Here is a 20,298-nt window from a genome sequence, read left to right as displayed (position 1 = left end):
GTTTTAACAAGAATAAATAATTTCTATGCCGTCAGTACATCTTGATTTTGTAGTAAAAATGTTAACGTGAAAACTTAAAAAGAAAGTTTAGATAATCACGTTTTTGCTTTGGTAATTCTTGATTCAGGGTGAGTTGTTTTTTAACACATTGAATTTCTCGCTATGTGAAACCATGACCCATTATAAATAAACTTGTATCGAATACACTAACTTCGTTATTACCACCTCTTATATCTCGAATACTTTGTGAAACATGTGAATGGTGATCGACGCTGATGAATAAATAAATAATAATGAACAAACAAACAAACAAACAAACAAACGTAAAAATAATTAAAGGGACAGTCCTGAGTTTGCTGCAATTTTTAAGATGCTATCGACTAACACAGACTTTTTAACGATCGAAATTGCATATCAAATATTAGTGGCTGTATATTAAACGTGTTTTTGATCGTTCTAGTATTTGTACTAGGTAAAATTTCATTTTATTTCCTAAAATATTGTTTTTGGTACGTACGAAATTATTTGAAGACAAAATCCAGTTTGGGCTTCTTGCAAATATTAAGACGACCAGAAACACATTGAATATACAGACACTGATATTCTAAACAAGAAAATATATTTAATGCGTATTTTTAAACGTTAAAACATTTTATTACTCGAAAACATCTTACAGTGCAGGAAACTCAGGAATGTACCTTTAAAAACATTTAAATTAATTTTTATGTTTTTTCTTACAGAAGTTGATAAATATATCAAGATCTGCTTCTACCGGAGTCTATAATACAACGTTTGACGTCATGTCGGAAGAGGTGTGTTTGTCTGTCTGTGTCTGTCTATCTGTGTCTGTCTGTCTGTATCTGTCTGTCTGTCTCTCTACCTTTTCGGTAGAAGAAGCGGTCGAGTGGTATGTTCTTACGCGACAACATGTGACGTTTGTTTATGTATGTACGAGGGGTGATTGATAAGTTCGTGGCCTAAGGTAGAAGGAGTCAGTTTTAGAAAATCAAATACAGTCATTTGTCAACATAGTCCCCTCCTACATTAACACACTTAGTCCAGCGGTCATGGAGCAGACGGATCCCTTCTGTGTAGAAGGGTCCATTTTGGGCCCTCAGAAAGTGGTCCACAACATTCATAACATCATCATCTGTGGCAAAATGATGACCACCGAGCTCCTTTTTCATTTTCTGGAAGATGTGGTAGTCAGAGAGAGCCAAATCAGGAGAATAGGGTGGGTGTTCGACATTTTTGAATCCACATTTCTGGATAGCAGCCATGGCCACTGTGGACCCAACGTGCTGACACCTTGGACATTTGAAGTTCGTTGTGGATGACTGCATGGATGCGTTCCTGGGAGATACCCAACTCAGTGGCAATGTAACGCTCCGTTACTCGTCTGTCTGCCATGATGATGTGATTGTGTGGTGACGGTGACTGGCCTTCCCGGACGGGGGTCGTCTTCCAGACTCTCCCTGTCACGTTTGAATTCAACAGCCCATTTCTTCACCATGCTGTATGAAGGGACATCCTCCCCTGGTGTGACCACCATGTCTTCATGGATCTCCTTGGGTGTTAATCCCTTGAGACCAAGGTAGCGGATGACCACACGATGGCTGATGTTGTCCATATTATCAAAAACCACCGATGTTCAATGTTTAATTATATGTAACAGAAAAACAACTCAAGTTAGTAACTTCAAAAACTATGTGTAATCATTCAAAAAGTTGAACTGCACTCAAATTCAGTGAAACATGTGCAGCTCATGTACTTCTGCCTTAGGCCACGAACTTATCAATCACCCCTCGTATGTATGTATGTATGTATGTATGTATGTATGTATGTATGTATGTATGCATGCATGCATGCATGCATGCATGCATGGATGGATGGATGTATGGTATGTATGGATGTAAGTAGCATATAGCATGCATATCTTAGCATAGCATCTTAGCATAACAAAGCATAGCACAGCATAGCATATCGTTGCATAGCATAGCATAGCATAGCATCTTAGCATAGCATCTTAGCATAACAAAGCATAGCACAGCATAGCAAAACATAGCACAGCATAGCACAGCATAGCAAAGGATAGCAAAGCATAGCACAACATAGCACAGCATAGCAAAGCATAGCAAAGCATAGCAAAGCATAGCATAGCATAACATAGCAAAGCATATCATAGCATAGCAAAGCATAGCATAGCAAAACATAGCAAAGCATAGCATAGCAAAACATAGCAAAGCGTATCACAGCATAGCACAGCATAGCATAGCATAGCAAAACATAGCATCTTAGCATAGCAAAGCATAGCATAGCATAGCAAAGCATAGCAAAGCATAGCAAAGCATAGCAAAGCACAGCACAGCACAGCACAGCAAAGCACAGCATAGCACAGCATAGCACAGCATAGCACAGCATAGCACAGCAAAGCACAGCATAGCAAAGCATAGCATAGCATAGCATAGCACAGCCAAGCACAGCATAGCACAGCATAGCACAGCATAGCATAGCAAAGCATAGCAAAGCATAGCACATCATAGCAAAACATAGCATAGCATAGCATAGCATAGCATAGCATAGCATAGCATAGCATAGCATAGCATAGCATAGCAAAGCATAGCAAAGCATACCATAGCATAGCATACAAAACATAGCATAGCATAGCAAAGCATAGCACAGCATAGCACAGCATAGCATAGCATAGCAAAGCATAGCATAGCATAGCATCTTAGCATAGCATCTTAGCATAGCAAAGCATAGCAAAGCATAGCAAAGCATAGCATAACATAGCAAAGAATAGCATAGCATAGCATAGCAAAACATAGCAAAACATAGCATAGCAAAGCATAGCAAAGCACAGCAAAGCAAAGCATAGCACAGCAAAGCACAGAACAGCACAGCAAAGCACAGCACAGCACAGCATAGCACAGCATAGCAAAGCACATCATAGCACAGCAAAGCAAAGCATAGCATAGCATAGCATACAAAGCATAGCATAGCATAGCATAGCAAGCAACATAGCATAGCAGCATAGCATAGCATAGCATAGCAAAGCATAGCACAGCATAGCACAGCATAGCATAGCATAGCACAGCATAGCATAGCAAAGCAAAGCATAGCATAGCATAGCATAGCATCTTAGCATAGCAAAGCATAGCAAAGCATAGCAAAGCATAGCATAACATAGCAAAGAATAGCATAGCATAGCATAGCAAAACATAGCAAAACATAGCATAGCAAAGCATAGCAAAGCACAGCAAAGCAAAGCATAGCACAGCAAAGCACAGAACAGCACAGCAAAGCACAGCACAGCACAGCATAGCACAGCATAGCAAAGCACAGCATAGCACAGCAAAGCAAAGCATAGCATAGCATAGCATACCATAGCATAGCATACAAAACATAGCATAGCATAGCATAGCATAGCAAAGCATAGCACAGCATAGCACAGCATAGCATAGCATAACACAGCATAGCATAGCAAAGCAAAGCATAGCATAGCATAGCATAGCATCTTAGCATAGCAAAGCATAGCATAGCATAGCAAAGCATAGCAAAGCATAGCATAGCATAGCATAGCATAGCAAAGCAAAGCAAAGCAAAGCAAAGCATAGCAAAGCAAAGCAAAGCAAAGCATAGCATAGCATAGCATAGCATAGCATAGCATAGCATAGCATAGCATAGCATAGCATAGCATAGCATAGCATAGCATAGCATAGCATAGCATAGCATAGCATAGCATAGCATAGCATAGCATAGCAAAGCAAAGCACAGCACAACATAGCAAAGCATAGCACATCATAGCAAAGCATAGCAAAGCAAAGCATAGCATAGCATAGCATAGCATAGCATAGCAAAGCATACCATAGCATAGCATACAAAACATAGCATAGCATAGCATAGAAAAGCATAGCACAGCATAGCATAGCATAGCATAGCACAGCATAGCATAGCATAGCAAAGCATAGCATAGCATAGCGTAGCATAGCATAGCATAGCATAGCATCTTAGCATAGCAAAGCATAGCAAAGCATAGCATAGCAAAGCAAAGCAAAGTATAGCAAAGCATAGCAAAGCATAGCATAGCATAGCATAGCATAGCATAGCATAGCATAGCATAGCATAGCATAGCATAGCATAGCATAGCATAGCATAGCATAGCATAGCATAGCACAGCACAGCACAGAATAGCATAGCATAGCATAGCAAAGCACAGTACAGCAAAGCTTACCATTATATAGCAAAGCCTTCCATTACATAGCTTTGCACTGCACTGCATAGCATTTCATCTAGCATAGTATAGCATTGCATTGTGTTGTGTAGTATTGTGGAATTGTGTGTATTATACTGTCAATAGATTGCATCGTGCTGATTATATTAATATATTTTATCCAGAGCCTGTTTCACTATTCGAAGCTCACATATACACAGAGATAATGTATTAATACATTTTACCCAGTGTCTGTTTCACTATTCTAGACTCACATATACACAGAGCTAATGTATTAATCTGTTTTACCCAGAGCCTGTTTTACTGTTCCAGGCTAACATATACACAGAACTAATGTATTAATCTGCTTTACCCAGAGCCTGTTTTACTGTTCCAGGCTCACATATACACAGAACTAATGTATTAATCTATTTTACTCAGTGTCTGTTTCACTATTCTAGGCTCACATATACACTGAGCTAATGTATTAATCTGTTTTACCCAGAGCCTGTTTTACTGGTCCAGGCTCACATACACACAGAACTAATGTATTAATCTGTTTTACCCCGATTCTGTTTCGCTATTCCAGGCTCACATATACACTGAGCTAATGTATTAATCTGTTTTACCCAGAGCCTGTTTTACTGTTCCAGGCTCACATATACACAGAACTAATGTATTAATCTGTTTTACCCCGATTCTGTTTCGCTATTCCAGGCTCACATATACATGGAGCTAATGTAATAATATATTTTATTCCGAGCCTGTTCCACTATTCCAGGCTTACATATACACGGAGCTAATGTATTATTCTGTTTTACCCCGAGCCTGTTTCACTATTCCAATCTGTTTTACCCTGAGCCTGTTTCACTATTCCAGACTCACATATACACAGAACTAATGCATTAATCTGTTTTACCCCGAGCCTGTTTCACTATTCCAATCTGTTTTACCCCGAGCCTGTTTCACTATTCCAGGCTCACATATACACGGAACTAACACCAGGCTCTGGAGAATTTCCCCGCGATCGCCTGAGGTTCCAGAACCTCCTCGGTGAAGGCAAGTTCGGAAAGGTTGTTAAAGCAGAGGCTCTGGATATCCTCGGATTAAAAACATGGGACGAAGTGGCTGTAAAAATGGTTAAAGGTAGGTTGAAAAGAGTTATGATTACTTTATTTATACGAAGTTTCAAAATATTTATTTTCGTGATTAGGGCTATATTCCATTAAATATATGGGTACAGGTTGATTGTATATGTGTGTGCGTGCGAGCGATAGAAACGCACGTATGCAAGTGCATACACACACTCACACATACACACACACACAGACACGCACGCACACACACATACATACATACATATATACATACATACACATACATACACAGACAGAGACATCCAGAGTGACATACATACAGACCGATAAAAAATAAGAGTGAAACAGAAAGAGAATGAATGAATGAATGAATGAATGTTTAACGACACCCCAGCACGAAAAATACATCGGCTATTTGGTATCAAACTATGGTAAATGCAAAACAAATAAAAGAGAAGGAGGGAGATAATAAAGAAAAACTAGAGGGAAGGAGGTATGAAGGGAATAAAATATGGAGTTGAACGAGAGATGGAGAAGGACGGAAGAAGAGATGGAAGAAAGGAAAGGAGAGAAAGATAAAAGGAAAGGACAAATGGAGAGAAGGATAGACAGAAGAAAGACATATTTTAAGCTGTACACTGGTTCTTAACTGTTGGGCTGGATGTAACTCAGTGTTACAGAAATCGCTTCATGTGCCATGGGTCGATCACAACCAACAGACTCGCGCCCCCCCCCCCCCACCCACCCACCGCGTAGCAGCTAGTGCTCCATGATTTGTACACCAAATCTGAACGCCAAACACGTTATCGTGATCAAAGTTGTCCATAGAGGACTGCCACTTTAAAAATCGTCTTTAGCAAGACTGCCACTCCCAGCAAAAGCACATCGTCACACAGTCTGTAAGAAGATTACCTATTCTAGAAAACTAACTCTTTACTTCGTCTGTAGGAAGACTGCCACTATCAGGAAACATCCTAACACCATCTGTAAAAGACTGTCACTATCAAGAATCCTAGTCTTACACCATCTGTAAGAAGATTGTAACTCTCAGGAATCCTGCAGTCTTACAACGTATGGAAGAAGACTGCCACTCTCAGAAAACCTACATTATGACACCGTCTATAAGAAGACTGCCACTCTTAGAAAACCTACATTATGACACCGTCTGTAAGAAGACAGCCACTCACGAAACCTAGTCTTACAACGTATGGAAGAAGACTGCCACTCTCAGGAAACTTACATTATGACACCGTCTGCAAGAAGACTGCCACTCTCAAGAATCCTGCAGTCCTACAACTGTAAGAAGACTGCCACTGTTAGAAAACCTATATTATGACACCATCTGCAAGAAGACTGCCACTCTCAAGGACCATGCAATCTTACAACGTATGGAAGAAGACTGCCACTCTCAGGAAACCTACATTATGACACCGTCTGCAAGAAGACTGCCACTCTAAACCTTACGCCATATATAAGAAGCCACTGAGGAAAAAACACCCATACTCGGTCTATAGGAAGACTCACATTCTGAGAAAAATACATTGTTACACCATCTGTAGAAAGACTGCCATCGAAGACTGTCCAATTGAAAGTGTCTTGCTGTTGGCAGCAGAGTTACCTTCTTTCGTGGACCAAGTGTTAAAATAATAAGTTAACCACAAACAAGCTACGGTTTAGCATGTGCCGAGGTGTTGCTAAACATTCCTAATTTTTTTCTTTTCTTTTCAGAGACGGCCACAGACGCAGAGAAAGAGGATTTTTATCACGAGTTGCTGATAGTGAGGAAAATACCGCGGTATATTAACGTCGTCGCCTTCCTCGGATGTTGCACTGTCGGAGGTGAGTTTTTATCACGAGTTGCTCATAGTGAGCAAAATACCGTGGTCTATTAACGTCTTTATCAGGAGTTTCTGATAGTGAGGAAAATACCGCGGTCTATTAACGTCTTTATCAGGAGTTTCTGATAGTGAGGAAAATACAGCGGTCTATTAACGTCTTTATCAGGAGTTTCTGATAGTGATGAAAAAAAAATACAGCGGTCTATTAACGTCTTTATCAGGAGTTTCTGATAGTGAGGAAAATACCGCGGTCTATTAACGTCTTTATCAGGAGTTTCTGATAGTGAGGAAAATACCGCGGTCTATTAACGTCTTTATCAGGAGTTTCTGATAGTGAGGAAAATACCGCGGTCTATTAACGTCTTTATCACGAGTTGCTCATAGTGAGGAAAATACCGTGGTCTATTAACGTCTTTATCAGGAGTTTCTGATAGTGAGGAAAATACCGTGTTGTATGAACGTCTTTATCACGAGTTTCTGATAGAGATGAAAATACCGCGGTATATTAATATCTTTATCACGAGTTTTTGATAGTGAGGAAAATACCGCGGTATATTAACGTCGTAGCCTTCCTCGGATGTTGTACTATAGGAGGTTAGTTTTTACCACGAGTTGCTAATAGAGAGGAAAATACCGCGGTATATTAATGTTTTTATCACGAGTTACCACTAGTGAGGAAAATACCGCGGTATATGATTGTCTTTATCACGAGTTGCCACTAGTGAGGAAAATACCGCGGTATATGAACGTCTTTATCACGAGTTGCCACTAGTGAGGAAAATACCGCGGTGGTGAACGTCTTTATCACGAGTTGCCACTAGTGAGGAAAATACCGCGGTATATGATTGTCGTTATCACGAGTTGCCACTAGTGAGGAAAATACCGCGGTATATGAACGTCTTTATCACGAGTTGCCACTAGTGAGGAAAATACCGCGGTATGTGAACGTCTTTATCACGAGTTGCCACTAGTGAGGAAAATACCGCGGTATGTGAACGTCTTTATCACGAGTTGCTGGTAGTGAGGAAAAGACCAGATATTCTTGATGATTCTAGACAGTTAGCTGCTGGAATATCCAGACTATTCCACTGACATGGGGTGGAGGACGTGTCATGTTTTAATTTTTTTTTTAGCTATTAACCGGAAGACGTTGTTATAGCTTGAACGCTGCTCAACGCAGTTTTTGTGTTAAAAGGAATGCTTTTAAAGACACAGACTAATTATTAGGCAGTATCTATAAATATTTCTGTTTACGACAACTTTTTACTGTAAAGTTATGCATTAGTTTTCCTTTTCTTAAGTTGCTAACTGGAGCACCCGATTCATATTTACATTTGTCCTAGTGTTTATAGCTCTAAAAGCAAACAAAACAGAAAGGGTACCTACTTCAGAAAACTAGTTCCATTTACTTTAAACATTGTTAAAGAATTTTTAGACAAAACAATTTATCTGTTGAGATATTTTATTTTATTTATCATCTTATTATCAAATTTATATTGTAACAGAACCAACACTCATGATCATGGAGTACGTTTCTGGTGGTGACCTACTGACCTACTTAAGGAAATGCAGGCCGAAAAAGGAGACGGCAGAGGAACAGTGTCTCACGCAGAAAGATTTGCTCTCCTTTGCATTTCAGACGGCGCGTGGCTTACGTCATTTAGAAAGCAATAAGGTAGCATACTTCAACGTAAAACACTTAAATCACAGACACAGACATAGGCACACAGAAACGCACACACACACACACACACACACACACACACACACACACACACACACACACACATAGACACACACGCATATACACAGACACACACACAGACATACACACAGACATACACACATACACAGACACACAAACACAAACACAGACACACACATACAGACACACACGCACAGACACGTACATACATATAATCACACACACGCACGCACACACACATACAAACACATAAATACACATACATACATACATACATACATATACAAATATATACACACAGACACACACGGACACACATATACGCACACACAAATATGCACACACATATACACACACACTCACTCACTCACTCACTCACTCACACACATACATATACACACAAATGCACACATACAGATATACATACACACATAATATACTATATATATATATACACATACATACACACACACACACACATATACGCACATACATAGACGCACACAAACACACAAGTGCATGATACATTTTCGACTATGAATACTATAATAATATTGTTTTTATTGTATATTGTATATATTTACAGATAGTACACCGCGACGTGGCTGCCAGGAATGTCCTCGTGAACAAAGACAAAGTCTGTAAGATTTCTGACTTCGGTCTCGCACGAGACATAGAGGGGACTGATCTTTATGAAAGAACTTCAAAGGTAAAAATAACCTGTTACCACGACAACCCCCCCCCCCCCCCCAACAACAACAACCACCCCCCCAAAAAACAAGACAACTAACAAACATCAACAACAAAGCAAAAACAAAACAGCAACTACAGCGATATAAAAACAACAAAATTAACAACAAAAGACCCTTTCCAACAACTTCAACAACAAAAATAAACGACACTTCCCCTAAAAAAATCCCAAAAAAAACAAAAACCAACAACAAAAGCACCATCCAAAACAACAACAACCAACACAAAAACAGTGCTGCAATGACAATAATAAAAACTCCTTTACCCCCTCCTTCCAACATGTTACTTACCTGATGTATATTTTCTGTATAACACAGTGATATTCCTCGTGTGTGTGATACCAGTTAAAAGGAGTTTGATTGGATACTTTATTATCACACTGGCAAATTATAATTAAAACTACCAAAAGGTATTGCTATATATTATAAACGAATCCTTGTATGTCATGGGTATTCCGATAGTAAACTCATCTTGATAATCTATTCTAAATGCTTTTATGTTAACGTTACACTCGAAATTGCAACTGTAAGATTTACAAGCAGTTTAAATGAATATACTGGTGTTTTCAGGGACCCCTGCCTATCAGATGGATGTCGCCAGAATCTCTTCGAGACTCGATTCACACACACAAGTCAGACGTGTGGGCATACGGAGTGCTGCTTTGGGAAATTGTTACTCTTGGTGAGTTTTGACGAGCTACAAACACAATCATTGAGTTAGATCTTTTTGGGTTCAAGTTGGTAATAACCGAGTGCTGCGTCTGACAATCGTCACGTTTGATGAGTTCTCACAAGCCATGACGGCAATCGTTGGCTTGTTTCTGTGTTTTTTTCCAGCTATTAATAACATAATGCTGCCACTGAAAATTGTGACTTTTGGCAAGTTTTGACGAGCAACAAGGATGGTCATTGGGATGAATTTTGTTTACATTCAGTCTAGTAATGACTAAGTGTTGTGTTGAAAACTTGCTATGCTTGGTGAGTTTTGACGAGCCAAAAAGGATAATACTTGGGCTAATGGCATCTTGTTACTCTGGGAAGTTGACACTGTTGGTGAATTTTGACGAGTCATAAGGATAATCATATCCTTATTCAGGCTAGTAATGAAATAATAATAAAATAATGCTTTATCACTTTCGTCTAATTTTCATCCTGCTGCCTTTCATCAGAGGATTACAATCCTTTCATCGAAGAATTGCAAACCTTCCATCAGCAGGTTACAATCTTTTCATCAGATGGTTACAATGCTTTCATCAGCAGATTGCAATCATTTCATCAGATGGTTACAATGCTTTCATCAGATGGTTACAATGCTTTCATCAGATGGTTACAATGCTTTCATCAGCAGATTGCAATCCTTTCATCGAAGAATTACAATCCTTTCATCAGCGGATTGCAATCCTTTCACCAGAGGATTACAATATTTTCATCAGAAGATTACAATCCTTTCATCAGCAGATTGCAATCCTTTCACCAGAGGATTACAATATTTTCATCAGAGGATTACAATATTTTCATCAGAGGATTACAATCCTTTCATCAGAGGATTACAATCCTTTCATCAGAGGATTACAATATTTTTATCAGAGGATTACAATATTTTCATCATCAGAGGATTACAATATTTTCATCAGAGGATTACAATATTTTCATCAGAGGATTACAATCCTTTCATCATAGGATTACAATGTTTTCATCAGAGGATTACAATCCTTTCATCAGAGGATTACAATATTTTCATCAGAGGATTACAATCCTTTCATCAGAGGATTACAATATTTTCATCATCAGAGGATTACAATATTTTCATCATCGGAGGATTACAATATTTTCATCAGAGGATTACAATCCTTTCATCAGAGGATTACAATCCTTTCATCAGAGGATTACAATATTTTCATCAGAGGATTACAATATTTTCATCATCAGAGGATTACAATATTTTCATCATCAGAGGATTACAATATTTTCATCAGAGGATTACAATCCTTTCATCAATCCTTTCAGGATGATTACAATGTTTTCATCAGAGGATTACAATCCTTTCATCAGAGGATTACAATATTTTCATCAGAGGATTACAATCCTTTCATCAGAGGATTACAATATTTTCATCATCAGAGGATTACAATATTTTCATCATCGGAGGATTACAATATTTTCATCAGAAGATTACAATCCTTTCATCAGAGGATTACAATATTTTCATCAGAGGACTGGCCTCGGTGGCGTCGTGGTTAGGCCATCGGTCTACAGGCTGGTAGGTACTGGGTTCGGATCCCAGTCGAGGCATGGGATTTTTAATCCAGATACCGACTCAATCCTTTCCTGAGTGAGTACTCCGCAAGGCTCAATGGGTAGGAGGATAACACCACTTCAGACCATTACCAGTGTTCCATAACTGGTTACAATATTTTCAAAGGCCATGGTTTGTGCTATCCTTTCATCAGGGAAGTGCAAATAAAAGATCCCTTGCTGCCTGTCGTAAAAGAGTAGCCTATGTGGCGACAGCAGGTTTCCTCTAAGAAATAGTGTCAGAATGACCATATGTTTGACGTCTAATAACCGATGATAAGATAAAAAAGTCAATGTGCTCTAGTGGCGTCGTTAAATAAAACAAACTTTACTTTTTTCATCAGAGGATTACAATCCTTTCATCAAAGGATTACAATATTTTCATCATCAGAGGATTACAATATTTTCATCAGCAGAGGATTGCAATCCTTTCATCAGAGGATTACAATCCTTTCATCAAAGGATTACAATATTTTCATCATCAGAGGATTACAATATTTTCATCAGAGGATTACAATATTTTCATCATCGGAGATTACATTGTATATTACAATCCTTTCATCGGATGATTACAATCCTTTCATCAGAGGATTACAATATTTTCATCATCAGAGGATTACAATATTTTCATCAGAGGATTACAATCCTTTCTTCAGAAGATTACAATATTTTCATCATCAGAGGATTACAATATTTTCATCAGAGGATTACAATCCTTTCGTCAGAGAATTACAATATTTTCATCATCAGAGGATTACAATTTTTTCATCATCAGAGGATTACAATCCTTTCATCAGAGGATTACAATAGTTTCATCATCAGAGAATTACAATATTTTCATCAGCCGATTGCAATCCTTTCATCAGAGGATTACAATATTTTCATCATCAGAGGATTACAATATTTCATCAGAGGATTACAATCCTTTCATCAGAGGATTACAATCCTTTCATCAGAGGATTACAATATTTTCATCATCAGAGAATTACAATATTTTCATCAGCCGATTGCAATCCTTTCATCAGAGGATTACAATATTTTCATCATCAGAGGATTACAATATTTTCATCAGAGGATTACAATCCTTTCATCATAGGATTACAATCCTTTCATCAGAGGATTACAATATTTTCATCATCAGAGGATTACAATATTTTCTTCAGAGGATTACAATATTTTCATCATCAGAGGATTACAATATTTTAATCATCAGAGGATTACAATATTTCATCAGCCGATTGCAATCCTTTCATCAGAGCATTACAATATTTTCATCATCGGAGGATTACAATATTTTCATCAGAGGATTACAATCCTTTCATCAGAGGATTACAATCCTTTCATCAGAGGATTACAATATTTTCATCATCAGCCGATTGCAATCCTTTCATCAGAGGATTACAATATTTTCATCATCAGAGGATTACAATATTTTCATCAGAGGATTACAATCCTTTCATCAGAGGATTACAATCCTTTCATCAGAGGATTACAATATTTTCATCATCAGCCGATTGCAATCCTTTCATCAGAGGATTATAATATTTTCATCATCAGCCGATTGCAATCCTTTCATCAGAGGATTACAATATTTTCATCATCAGAGGATTACAATATTTTCATCAGAGGGTTACAATCCTTTCTTCAGAAGATTACAATATTTTCATCATCAGAGGATTACAATATTTTCATCAGAGGATTACAATCCTTTCATCAGAGAATTACAATATTTTCATCATCAGATGATTACAATATTTTCATGATCAGAGGATTACAATATTTTCATCATCGGATGATTACAATCCTTTCATTGTATAATTACAATCCTTTCATCGGATGATTACAATCCTTTCATCAGAGGATTACAATATTTTCATCATCAGAGGATTACAATATTTTCATCAGAGGGTTACAATCCTTTCTTCAGAAGATTACAATATTTTCATCATCAGAGGATTACAATATTTTCATCAGAGGATTACAATCCTTTCGTCAGAGAATTACAATATTTTCATCATCAGAGGATTACAATATTTTCATCAGAGGATTACAATCCTTTCATCAGAGAATTACAATATTTTCATCATTAGATGATTACAATATTTTCATCATCAGAGGATTACAATATTTTCATCATCGGATGATTACAATCCTTTCATTGTATAATTACAATCCTTTCATCGGATGATTACAATCCTTTTATTAGGGGATTGCAAAACCTGATAAAAGTTGTGAGATTCTGCCGAACCGTAGTGAGAATAGTGACCAAAACAATAAAGTATTTAACGTTTTCCATTTTGTGATTTTCGAAGAGTGTAATAAAATAACGAGCGGTAATCATATTCATTAACAGGCGCAGATCTTGGACTGAATAAGAGGGTGGGCGTAACATTGACCTAATGGAATTCGATAGCGTTGATATACATGGCTTCTGACCTCACATTAATCACTGAACTAAAATGTGTGTATGGAAGGACAAGAGGGGTATCTCCCGGGCCCCGGCTAAACGCACGCTCAATGTGATTAAAGTTTCTTTTGTTTAACGACACCACTGGAGTACATTGATTAATTAATCATCGGCTATTGGATGTCAAACATTTGGTAATTCTGACTCATAGTCAACAGAGGAGACCCGCTAGTCTTTTCCTTAAGCAGCAAGGGATCTTTTATATGCACCATCCCACAGACAGGATAGCACATACCACGGCCTTTGATACATCAGTCGTGGTGCACTGCATTTAAAAGACGTTGGTAGCCTCTACTAATGCAAAAGAGAAAAAAACTACAGTTTTCAATAAAGTCGTGTGTGTCTTTCCTATCAACAGAAAACGTCAACTGGTTTATATATACAAGTTCCTTCACCATGTTTAACACAAGGGAACGGGATCTAGCCTCGTTGGTGGAGCCTGGAGTGTTTGATTGCAGGATCAAACCTCCTCGGTAGACTCATTCTCTGATTGTTCTTTTTCTTATATTTTCTGTATTACACAGTGTTATTCCACGTGTGTGATACCGGTTAAAAGGAGTCTGATTGGATACTCCATTACCACACTGGCAAATTATAATTAAAACTACCAAAAGGTATTGCTATATATTATAAACGAATCCTTGTATGTCATGGATAATCCGATAGTAAACTAAACCTGTTTGTGGAAAATTGAATATTAAATATCCCTTGCTACCATGAGCGTACAGGCTCCAATTTTTATAGGGGGGCAGACTGGTTTTTGCCCAAATTAAACGAAAATGCCCGAATAAGGATAATATCATTAATTCATATTAGCATTATTACCAAACAGCTATATATGGGTGCAAACGAATCACAACACATTTTTACATGGATTACAAGAACGTTTGAGGATAACATGATGGAAATACATGGTAAAAATGCCTAAATACCTCTATAATTTTTGCCAGAAATTGCGGTTTTCTTCCAGCAGTAGGAAGGGAGTTGTCCCCCTGTCCCCTACCTCGTACGCTTATGCTTGCTACTAATAGGGAAATGCTCTAGTAATGGAACGTGTCAATAGGACTCAGTCTTATAGGTTTATTTGCTCTGATTGGCCTTGTCGTATAGTGTTTGCAGACGATTCAACAAGAAAGTAGGTTCATATCTGTTATGGTCGTTTCACATTTTAATTTAACAAGAATAAATAATTTCTATGCCGTCAATACATCTTGATTTTGTAATAAAAATGTTAACGTGAAAACTTAAAAAGAAAGTTTAGATAATCACGTTTTTGCTTTGGTAATTCTTGATTCAGGGTGAGTTTTTTTTTTAACACATTGAATTTCTCGCTATGTGAAACCATGACCCATAATAAATAAACTGTCTTGTATTGAATACACTAACTTCGTTTATGCTTGCTACTAATGGGGAAATGTATTGGTACAATATTACGTTCTACCATTTCCAAATACTAAAACCATCTTTATTATGGTTCGAGATTTAACATTATACACACGCTAACTATTTCAAAAACATTTCTGCCAATAAACTTCGTATTGTCCCTTCCCCCCCCCCCCCCCCCAACAGAACTAAAACAGGTGTGTTCTGCTATCTTTTAGGTTCGAGTCCGTATCCAGGCATGTCTGGGAAACAGGTGATGACTTTCGTTCTAGAAAGACGAACACAGGAATTCCCACCGCAGTGCAAAGAGGAGATGTAAGTAAAAACACAGGGAGCCTCCCCTAGAAAATGCTGAAACCCTATACCGGCATCCATTAGTTACATTATTTTTCTTTTGTTCCCTTTGATGTAAAAGGAAAAAAGAAAACTGTTCCGGAAATAATAAAAAATGGTATATGTTGATGTGCAATTTTTATAAACATTGGCCAAAATATAAATCAATCAAGAAACTAAAGGTTTAAAGGGACATTCCTGAGTTTGCTGCAGTTTTTAAGATGTTATCGACTAACAGAGACTTTTTGACGACCGTAATTACATATCAAGTATATTTTTCTGCATAAAATATTAGTGGCTGTATATTAAACGTGTTTCTGATCGTTCTAATATTTGTACTAGGTTAAATTTCATTTTATTTCCTAAAAACGATTTTTCGTACGTACGAAATTATTTGAAGACAAAATCCAGTTTGGGCTTCTTACAAATATTAAGACAACCAGAAACACATTGAATATACAGACACTGATATTCTAAACAAGAAAATATATTGAATATGTAAGTTTAATTGTAGAAATATTTTATTAGTCGGAAACATCTTACAATGCAGGAAACTCAGGAATGTCCCTTTAACGTCCTTGGAGCAGACGGCATTCTTCACTGTGGGTACACACTGGTTTCCATAAAATATGTAGGTAGCCGAATAACTGTGGAAGTCAGGCCACAGGGTACAGTACACGTATTGATTTTTCAGTTGTAGAAGTGAAATCGCACAATACTTATATTACATTTGAACTGTGAACTGTATACAATAGGGTCGTGTACAGAGAAGCTGTATCGAGGACCGACACAGACCGACACAGACTGACACAGACCAATGCAGACAAATAGATCCAATAAAAGTCGGTTGGCGACCTACTTACAGATCTTTTGATAAATTGGCTTTAGTGTCACCCACCCTCACCTCCTGAAAAAGAAAAACAATAAAACCCCCACACAAAAGCAATCACCAACAACAAACCAAAAGAAACAAAGAAAGCTGAATACAAAAAAGAAAGCAAAATAAAGGACTGTGTTTTATTTGAGACAAAAGTGGGTAGTTTGTAAAACAAGCTGATTTCGTGAAAAATTGAAGAGCGAAACCTTTATTCAAATCAGGGTGTGATATACAAAGTTTCCATAAATAAATGCGTCATATATGCTAACTCCCGCATGTGTGTGTTTTGTATGAGTGTGAACATTGTCATAAATGCCTCATAATCATGAATTTTAAGAACAAGTCATGTTTTTAATTATGACCTTATTTGCAACTTCCTTGAGACTGTCAAAATGACCAAATGTTTGACATACAGTAGTCGATAGATTCATTAATCAATGCGCTTTAGTGGTGTCGTTGAACAAAACAAACTTTACTTTACCTTCTCCCTTTTTCAGATGTAAAATTATGCATGAATGTTGGGAATTCAATGCTGTAGATCGCCCATCGTTTCACGAGATAGTCCAAATATTGGAACGTCTTTTAGAAGAGGAAGGTAACTACATCAAGCTAGAGAACATGGAGGATGGAATATACATGATTCTAGAGGAGTCGTCCGCGGAAGAAAATATCTGATACTGGACAAGGGAATATATATACTAGAGGAGGGAATATAAATGATACTTGAGGTGTCCTACACAGAAGGAAAACTGATATTGTACGAGGGAATATACATGATACTAGAGGAGGGAATATACATGATACTTGATGAAGGAATATACATGACACTAGAGGAGGGAATATACATGATACTAGAGTAGGGAATATACATGATACTTGATGAAGGAATATACATGATACTTGATGAGGGAATATACATGATACTAGAGGAGGGAATATACATGATACTTGATGAAGGAATATACATGACACTAGAGGAGGCAATATACATGATACTAGAGTAGGGAATATTCATGACACTAGAGGAGGGAATATACATGATACTAGAGGAAGGAATATACATGATACTAGAGTAGGGAATATTCATGACACTAGAGGAGGGAATATACATGATACTAGAGGAGGGAATATACATGATACTAGAGGAGGGAATATACATGATACTAGAGGAGGCAATATACATAATACTAGAGTAGGGAATATTCATGACACTAGAGGAGGGAATATACATGATACTAGAGGAAGGAATATACATGATACTAGAGGAGGGAATATACATGATACTAGAGGAGGGAATATACATGATACTAGTGGGGTGGTCAACGGAAGAAAAACTCTGATACATGATACTTAATGAGGGAATATACATGACACTAGAGGAGGGAATATATATGATACTAGAAGGGTCGTCCACAGAAGAAAAACTCTGATACTGTACAAGGGAATATACATGTTACAAGAGGAAGGAATATACATGATACTAGAGGAGAAAATATACATGATACTAGAGGAGGGAATATACATGATACTAGAGGAGGGAATGTACATGGTACTAGAGAAGAGAATATACATGACACTAGATGAGGAAATATACACGATACTAGAGGAGGGAATATACATAACACTAGAGGAGGGAATTTACACGATACTAGAGGAGGGAATGTACACGATACTAGAGAAGAGAATATACATGACACTAGATGAGGGAATATACATGATACTAGAGGAGGGAATATACATGACACTAGACGAGGGAATATACATGATACTAGATGAGGGAATATACATGATACTAGAGGAGGGAATGTACATGATACTAGAGAAGAGAATATACATGACACTAGAGGAGGCAATATACATGACACTAGAGGAGGCAATATACATGACACTAGAGGAGGGAATATACATGTCACTAGAGGAGGGAATATACATGATACTAGAGGGGTCCTCCACGGTAGAAAAACTCTGATACTGTACAGAACAAGTTGAATTTTTTGAGACATTTAGATACTAAGTATCATACTTTCCAGTGCCATATTTTGCTATGTTTGACATTTATTTATGTTATCTTACTCCACGTGAGAATATCAACGCTGTAACGTACTGCCAATAGCTGTAAACAGTGGCTTCCAAACGAATAGTTGACTAAAAGTCAATTGTACACCAAGAAATAAAGAAATCAAAGAAAAAAAGAAGGACATCGACGTTAATGAAGAAAAATTACATTCGTATCTTTCCAAAAGTGAAGGAAGGAAGGAAAGGAAGGAAATGTTTTATTTAACGATGCACTCAACACATTTTATTTACGGTTATATGGTGTCAGACATATGGTTAAGGACCACACGGATATTGAGAAAGGAAACCCGCTGTAGCCACTTCATGGACTACTCTTTTCCAATAGCAGCAAGGGATCTTTTATATGCACCATCCCACAAACAGGATAGTACATACCACAGTCTTTGTTACACCAGTTGTGGAGCACTGGCTGGAACGAGAAATAGCCCAATGGGCCCACCGACGGGGATCGATCCTGCTACATAAGGATGCAGGTGATGATGGCTAGTAGGCGTATAATTAGAATCCTGATACCGGCTCCCACATCTTTGTGTGAACATATACAACCACTAGGCCGACTTCTCTCTAGCATCAAGCACTAACCAATGACGTCTTACATGAAGATATATAACCACTAGACTGACCTCTCTCTAGCACCAAACACTAACCAATAACGCCTTGCATGAAGATATATAACCACTAGACTGACTTCTCTCTAGCATCAAGCACTAACCAATGACATCTTACATGAAGATATATAACCACTAGACTGACCTCTCTCTAGCACCAAACACTAACCAATAACGTCTTACATGAAGATATATAACCACTAGACTGACAAGCACTAACCAATGACGTCTTACATGAAGATATATAACCACTAGACTGACCTCTCTCTAGCACCAATCACTAACCAATAACGTCTTACATGAAGATATATAACCACTAGACTGACTTCTCTCTAGCACCAATCACTAACCAATAACGTCTTACATGAAGATATATAACCACTAGACTGACTTCTCTCTAGCACCAATCACTAACCAATAACGTCTTACATGAAGATATACAACCACTAGACTGACTTCTCTCTAGCATCAATCACTAACCAATAACGCCTTACATGAAGATATATAACCACTAGACTGACGTCTCTCTAGCACCAATCACTAACCAATAACGCGTTACATGAAGATATATAACCACTAGACTGACTTCTCTCTAGCATCAATCACTAACCAATAACGTCTTACATGAAGATATACAACCGCTAGACTGACGTCTCT

General features: G+C 37.7%; 1 protein-coding gene across 1 annotated transcript in view; it reads left to right on the top strand.

Moving 5' to 3' along the window:
* Nucleotides 1-19,319, top strand: part of LOC121386776 (fibroblast growth factor receptor 4-like) — a 47,362-nt gene extending 28,043 nt beyond the window's left edge. The window contains exons 12-19 of the mRNA XM_041517787.1: nt 741-812; nt 5,191-5,359; nt 7,039-7,149; nt 8,654-8,823; nt 9,440-9,562; nt 10,173-10,284; nt 15,966-16,062; nt 17,455-19,319. Coding sequence (XP_041373721.1) covers nt 741-812; nt 5,191-5,359; nt 7,039-7,149; nt 8,654-8,823; nt 9,440-9,562; nt 10,173-10,284; nt 15,966-16,062; nt 17,455-17,632 — 1,032 coding nt within the window. The 3' untranslated portion in view covers nt 17,633-19,319. The remainder of the gene's footprint in view (nt 1-740; nt 813-5,190; nt 5,360-7,038; nt 7,150-8,653; nt 8,824-9,439; nt 9,563-10,172; nt 10,285-15,965; nt 16,063-17,454) is intronic.
* The last annotated feature ends 979 nt before the right edge of the window (nt 19,320-20,298 follow it).

This window comes from Gigantopelta aegis, chromosome 12 (assembly GCF_016097555.1).
Source record: "Gigantopelta aegis isolate Gae_Host chromosome 12, Gae_host_genome, whole genome shotgun sequence".
Taxonomy (NCBI): domain Eukaryota; kingdom Metazoa; phylum Mollusca; class Gastropoda; order Neomphalida; family Peltospiridae; genus Gigantopelta; species Gigantopelta aegis.
This window is presented reverse-complemented; position numbering and strand designations above follow the sequence as displayed.